This window comes from Nilaparvata lugens, chromosome 12, assembly GCF_014356525.2.
Source record: "Nilaparvata lugens isolate BPH chromosome 12, ASM1435652v1, whole genome shotgun sequence".
Classification (NCBI taxonomy): domain Eukaryota; kingdom Metazoa; phylum Arthropoda; class Insecta; order Hemiptera; family Delphacidae; genus Nilaparvata; species Nilaparvata lugens.
In genome coordinates, this window is record NC_052515.1 from 26864199 (window position 1) to 26871946 (window position 7748).

The 7748-nt window shown below is 30.9% G+C and overlaps 1 protein-coding gene across 2 annotated transcripts in view; it reads right to left on the reverse strand.

Moving 5' to 3' along the window:
• Nucleotides 1-1851, reverse strand: part of LOC111053148 (nose resistant to fluoxetine protein 6-like) — a 42058-nt gene extending 40207 nt beyond the window's left edge. The window contains exon 1 of one of the 2 annotated variants that reach the window (XM_039439279.1): nucleotides 1381-1706. In XM_039439279.1, the coding sequence (XP_039295213.1) occupies nucleotides 1381-1465 (85 nt within the window). In that variant the 5' untranslated portion in view covers nucleotides 1466-1706. Of the gene's footprint in view, nucleotides 1-1380 lie in introns of both variants that reach the window. The other variant, XM_039439280.1, reaches the window with a different exon arrangement.
• Nucleotides 1852-7748: the final 5897 nt, after the last annotated feature.

Here is a 7748-nt window from a genome sequence, read left to right on the forward strand (position 1 = left end):
TGCTCTTTCTTATTATGATTGATGATTTGAGCATCAATGTCCCATCGAAAATAGTCTTATATGCAGATGACACCACAGTTCTCAATAGGCATTCAGATGACACTCAGGCTGTGGCACTTTCTGAATCTAATTTGAAGGTAGTTCAAACGTGGTTGAATGCGAATGAGCTGCTTCTCAATGCAGATAAAACAACAACAATCACGTTTGGGCTTAAAAGTAGATCTGCTTCCAATAGCACAAATAATAAGGCTCAGAAATTTTTGGGAATCATTGTAGACCCTACTCTAACTTGGACCCATCACATTGCCAGTCTGAAAAATAAGTTGAGCAGCAGTGTATTTGCCCTCAAACGTCTTTGTGGTGAGCTGGACCAGGATGGCATTCGTCAGGCCTATTTTGGCATTTTTCAGTCGCATATCCAATATGGCCTGATAGTCTGGGGTTGTGCAGCACAAGCGCATGATATCTTTTTGTTGCAGAAAAAGGCTGTCAGAGTCATTGCCAAAGCTCCATTTCGTGAACATTGTAGAGAAATTTTCAAGGGATTGCGTATATCAACACTCTTTTCATTATACATATTACAATGTTTACTGTTCTTGAAAGCTAATCCCGATAAAATGGAGTTGAGAAGTGCTACACACACACATAATACTCGAACAAGTCAATCTTTGAATTTAGCAAGAAGCAGACTCCACAAGACAGATCAAAGCCCCACTAATGCCGCAATCAAAATTATGAATAGACTGCCCTTTGAAATAAGACAACTTAATTACAAAAGGTTTAGAAATGTGCTAGAAAAATTTCTCTTAGATAATCCCTTCTACTCCGTCAAAGAATATATGGAGAAAAAATTATATCCAAGGGATTTTGAAATGAATTAAAAATAATGTAAATTTTGAATGATGTGTATTGTTGTATATTATGAACTGTATGTAATGTATATTTGAATTTCAATCCAATGTACTACTGTGACTGTTTATTGTAGTGGTTTATTGCCCGTTTTTATTGTGCTGTATTGTATTGTGTTGACTGGCCTATATGTCAAATTGTGATGTACTATTGAGGCTAATAAAGATATTCTATTCTATATTCTATTCTATATTCTATTCTATATTCTATTCTATATTCTATTCTATATTCTATTCTATATTCTATTCTATATTCTATTCTATATTCTATTCTATATTCTATTCTATTCTATTCTATATTCTATTCTATTCTATTCTATTCTACTTGTGAATGAGAATGAGAAGACTGCGTGAGGTCTACTAATGTATACAGAACTACTAGTAATAATAATGCAAAATCTATATGCACATTAAAAATATTACATAGTCTTAAGTAATATACAATATCAAATGAAATATTCTTTTGTCTCACCTGCAGAAACATGTTGAAACAATACACAACTCAGCAAACCATATATCACTAATCCAAAGTTTGTCAGTTTTTTGACAGCTCTCATCTTGTAAACTAGGTACACTAAACTTCACGCACACTAATGCACCTCAAACTGCGCAGACTAGTGTTGCTATTCTAACACTCGCGAACATAAAACATCCTAACAAACTGGATTCATATCTTCGCGCTTCCACCGAAACTTTTGAATGACTAACTCCGAATCGCAGATCTGAGGTGAACACGTCTTGACTACTAGCAAAAAACTTCTGTTGCTGATTAAATTACCTTGGGCAGATTTTGTCTCCCTTCATGAATAGCGCTGAGCCGGTTTATAAATATTAATGAAATTCATATTATTTGTCCTCAGTTCCGACATTCTAGTGGATTTGAATATTGTTTTTTCACTGTTTCATAAATAATGTCAATAAAATTGAATTCAATGAAGCTGGTTAACCACCTGTTCACTGGGAATCTGAATCTTTGCTCGTTTTTATTATTGGGCCATTCACAAGGAAATAGAAAGGCATAATGTTGTTCAAGCTCATAGTTGATTATTTTATTTGGTGTGGTATAGGTCGTGTAGTATGTCATTACTATATGATTCATTAGAAACAATGAATAATATTAATAAATATTATATAATTAATAAAATGCTATTTTAATTATATTATAAAAAGGCTCATATACGTTTTCCTTTCATATTTCCACATTGATACGGTACTCTATAGGTACATTAAGTACCGTAGGTACTGTGTGTGTATACATAGTTTTCGGAATATTTAGGACAAATAGAGAGACATTTATCATTTATGAACATATTATGAGGAAGGGAAAATATTCCCTTCCTCATCATATTGAGGGCTGAGCCTATTATAATTTCAAATACTTTTCTATTAATTAATAAAGTATGTGAAGTTGACTATAAATGGAGTTTTATCATAAATTTAGAGAGTTATCAGGTTTAGAAATTTGTTCAAAAGTTGCCTTTTGTTGTAGATGTATTAGGCCAAATATTGAACACAAATTGATAAGAATGAAGCATTTATTGAGGTCTACTTCATTGAACATTATCTTCATAAAAATTATGTCTTTGTGCCTATTTTTATGATTATTTCCATGATTTGATCATTATCAAATGAATATATTATGAAATATTATTTGTCGTTGTTCGAAGTCAAATAAATTGTATTACAATAAGTGATAAATTCATCTATAGATATCGCTGTTCTGTTATTATTTTATAATCAATTAATATCCATGCACAATGTATTAAGTTGTTTATTGATCGTCGTATAGCCTGATCATTCACAAATTCATTAATTCACTATATTAACGTATTCATTTATGAATTATTTATCAATAATTCATCCATTTATGTTGACGGTTGATAATGCTATCATAAGTCGATATGTTATGACAATGAAACATTAGAGAAGGGTAAAGCTGCGTTCACACCAAAGTTATTAACAAAATGTTTATTTTTCCGTCCTCATAGATTCTATTAGATTGAACGGAACTTGACAAACACATATGCACATCTTGTGTGTATGATTAGTTATGTTCAATGTAATAGAATCTATAAGGACGGAAGAATAAACATTTTGTTAATAACTTTGGAGTAAACGCAGCTTTTACTGAAAGTTCAATTCAAGGATTGGATATGGTACATAAATCTGAATTTATGTTGTATTTACTAGAGTTTTTAATATACGGTACTTCTATATATCGGTAGGCTCCACAGTATTTTCTGGTGCATTCAATCTTTGGTTCGTCTGTACCTTTTCGTTCATGGATCGAATCTTGTCGCAATAAATTTCATCAACTTGATCTTGTAACACGATAACACAATCACCTTGTCAAGGAGCAAGCTCTGCCATCTGAATGAGATGCAATCGACTAAAATTTGATACGGTATTCATAGCTCACAAATATTATTTTCCGCATATAGGATCGATAGAATAAGCTTCCTTATTGATATGATATAGTTTCAGCAGAGACTAACATGAAGGATTGCTATAAAACAGTTTCAGAAGAATACTGTTATGAAGAAGAGATTCATTTTATGCTTCTGAATAAGAGGCTTATTTTCCATTAAACATTTTCAAATGTCAGGTTGTGTTTGCATCTATAGATGATAGAATACCGTGATGAAATCTGGTTTTTGAAGATAAATTCTACTACCTACATTATTTATAAGTTGGTCAAGTTGTGTTGAACAACTAGAAGAAGCTCATTTAACTGAACAAAATGTATCAGTATAGTTTATCCAAGGTTTTTGTGTAATAAATTTTCAACCCATCCAACACGATAATTTATTTGGAAGCCTAACTTTTTATCTAATAGTATGAGAAGTTTGAATATAGATCAATCTTCAGATTTACCGTACTGATTGTACAATAGATGTTAATTTTCAAATGAATCATGGGTTTTATATTTTTATATTTACCATGCTGTTCATTATTGAGAAGAGTAGCCTAATACCGTATGTTTTATAATGTAGCTCTCATGTGGAAATTTTGAATAGTTGATGAATTTTCAGTTTCAGTATCATAGTCTACTGTGATTTGAAGCCTACTGAAAGTTCTAAAAAAAATTAATTGATTTTTCATAAATAATATCATAAGAGAACTGATTTTTTTGTTGAAATATAATATATCATATATACCCTACTATTTAAAGCCTACGGATGAAAATTGATTGATTTTCCAGAAACAAATATTGTAAGAACTGCATTTTTTGTTAAAGAAAATCAAGATTAATGTACCATAAATGTTTTTTCTCCCATTTCCTGTATCAATTCTCCTCAATACTCTTTAGCAATTTTAATAAGGAGTAACCTAAAAACTGTTCTTGTCAACCTACATTTGAAATGATAAGAATTTATATACCTACCTATATTAACTGCTGTCGAATAAATTATTCTTGTAATACAACAGTGAACTTTTACCATCTCAAATCACCTTGAATTGTAAATCAATTACTTCCACCAGTCTGTAAAATGTTGTTTTTCCTTAGATTTCAACTTGTATTTTACTGAAACAATAAATTCATTAACCCAGATTCTGTTCACGTTCTAAGTACAATGCTATACGGTGCGGTACGATGCTGTTTTTATGCTATACGGAGCAATGTTCATATGAGTTGTCCAAGGGTATTGACCTTGATAAAGCTGAATATTAGTCTCCAAGGAATATCCTTACACAATCTCTGATGTTTCCGGTCTTTTATATTGTGATAGAATTAATTATCTCTTCTTATTGGATTTTTGAATTTAAAGATATATGATATTACAATTGTTAAAACTCTGATACAGAGTGAATTTATTAGGATGAGAATCCAAATTAAAAGCATATCAAATAATATTCCTGTTGATTGAATGAAAAAGACTAAGAAATTTATCAATTGAACATCCATTCAATATGAATAATTACCACAATACCAACTTCTCAACTACACAAAAAGTTCCTATATTGACTGAATAGACTTAAAACGTTGTCAAAAATCCAATTTAATTAAATAAAAATTAAAAATTAATGATTTCGTCGTGTGTTTTAATTTTTATTTAATTAAAGTGGATTTTTGACAACGTTTTAAGTCTATTCAATTATGGAAACGTTTCTATTGATTGTTGAATTCTTATAGTGTATAGGCTAATTAAAGGGCTTCAAGTTGAATTTCTAAATAAGGACTTGATCTATTCATATTCAAAATAATTGATTTATACGGTTTGATTACAGTAATTTTCATTTGAGTTGCGAATTTGATAGATTTTTCTTGACATGATCATTCTCAGAGAAATCTCAAAGTAAAGGCTAACAAATAAATATAGAAACCTGTGATTCAAGGTTATTAGAATATGATATTCTTTTTATTTTGTATTTAAATCAACTTGGGTTTACTTAGTGAGTGCACAAACTTTATTGAATCTAATTGGTAGCTACATCATAGTTGAATCAACACACTGCTTTGAGGCAAATCAATAGCTATTGAAATTGAAATAATGTTAGAAGAACTAGCTATGATAAAACTCATAATTTAATCGAAATTCAATAATGGACCTTATGGATCTCAAAAATTAGGATATATATTCCATAATTTTATTCAATAATCATAATCATATTCATCATAATCGAAATTTTAACTTAAACCTACTAGGACAACAAATTGATTCAATTGAAAATTAACATTTACATTTCAGTCTTGAGAAAAAAAATGAATGCAAAAATAATGGAACCAACAAATGGTGGAGGAACAAACGTTCTGATATCAATAGTTTCATATTCAGCTCTATAAATGATTATTTGTGGGTAAACTGCTGAAAAGAACTAAGTAAAGCAATATAATAATAATGACAGACTTCTATATTGTTGGTGAGCTTGTCAGTTATTACCTACTTTGAAAATGGATAACGAAATAGTAGAGTTCAAACCAAGAAAATTAATAGCTGTGAAGCTTACAATGATCATACACTTTTGAAGGTATGGCTAGTTAGCCTATATGAATGGTAGGAGTTCTTTAAATGCTATAAGAACGTTCTCACAATTTTAAAGCGCTTTATAATCAATTGAGATGTGGCTGACTGCTAATATGCTGATATTGAATCATGGAAAGACTAAGCAATTACCTTTTAGAACGGCTAGAGAAGTAACTTTGGGAGTGGAAGACAGCAATGTGGAGTCTGTAAATGATATTAAAGTTCTAGGAGTTGTATTGGATTCTGAAATCTCATGGAAACCTCATATAGAATCTTTAAAAAACAAGTTGAGCTCTGTGGTGTTTGTTCTTAGAAATTTGAAATTATTATTAGACAATAGAACCCTCAAAGATGTCTATTTTGCAATGTTTCATTCTCTTCTGGCCTACGGAATCATTTTCTGGGGAAACTCAACTCAAGTAATAGACATCTTTCGAATCCAGAAGTGGGCAATAAGAGTGATGGTTGGAGAGACAATACGATCAAGCTGTAGACCACACTTCAAACAGATGAGAATTCTCCCTCTTCCCAGTTTGTATATTCTAGAGGCTTTATGTTTTATTGATCAAAATAAGGACAAATTTAAAACTGGTGCACGTTTCCACAGTTACGGAACTAGACATCGTGAAGATTTAAGAGATGATACCCACAGAACAACTTTATATGAGAGAGGAGTTAAAAGTGCTGGGATTCGACTCTATAACAAATTACCTGCCAGCCTTAAAGCAACGACAGGCCGTAAATTCAGGGCCTTGATGAAAAATGAATTACTGAATATATGTGCATATTCAATTGAAGAATTCCTTACCTATTATGAGGTACAAAATAATTAGTTTGTAATGTTTTATGTAAGTTAAATGATTTTTTTTTTTTTTTTATTCTTCTGAATAATATTGATTGACAAATCCGAATACCCCTTCTATAGGTGGTCAGTGGATGATTAATGATAATAATAATAATAATAATAATAATAATCATATTCGTCTGCTTTGTAACTATCAACAAAAAATAAACAACTCATAAAAGTAATGGTAATGCGGAAACAATATAGGCTACTGCATTTGATTGTTATTAGAATTTCCAAAAAAATATGGGCCTATATTTAAACTGTTTTAATAGACGAGAAACTGGATCTAAAAAAAATCATACTCTATTTATTAATCCACTGATTATACGTGGCCTATTTTTGGAGTCAAGTACTCGTGATTCAAATAACAAAGCCGCAGACCATAATAATTAAACTAGTTGACTAATCACTGAATCACCCTCACTTGCAAGAAAGGATCTATATGGTACTAAGTAAAAAAATAAAAAAAAAGAAGTACCTATAGGACCTTAATAAGATTTGGAAAAATCCCACCCTATCATTCGTGAAATGTCGGCACTTTTTTAACACACTGTTTTGAATGTCATCCATTCACTCTTGAAACACAAATATTAACTTTAAACACAGTAACTCCAAACAAAGTGATAGAGATAAACATATTCTTATAGCAAAATCAAATTCCTGATAAACTCAAAAAATACAAATTTACAATAAAAAACTTTGTAAGTCGATTAGAATTATTATAACAATAGAGTCAAAGGAATTTGTGGGACAAAACAGTTGTGTGGTGCAAGAAATCTACAGAACTGGAACAGAAAAGTTTAAAAATCAGACATTCGACCATAATCTGAACTTGATTTCTGTGATGTGGGAAGGAAATGAAAATAACCAGCCATAGATTTTTGCTCGATCGTGCCTGATTTGACTGCAAATAATGCTTTATATAAAACGTTTCCAGATTTCAATCAATTGTGCGTTCTCACGTACAATGCTTGACGACCTTGTTAGAGTGAAGTCACGCCTATAACGACAAAAGACGGTCAACTT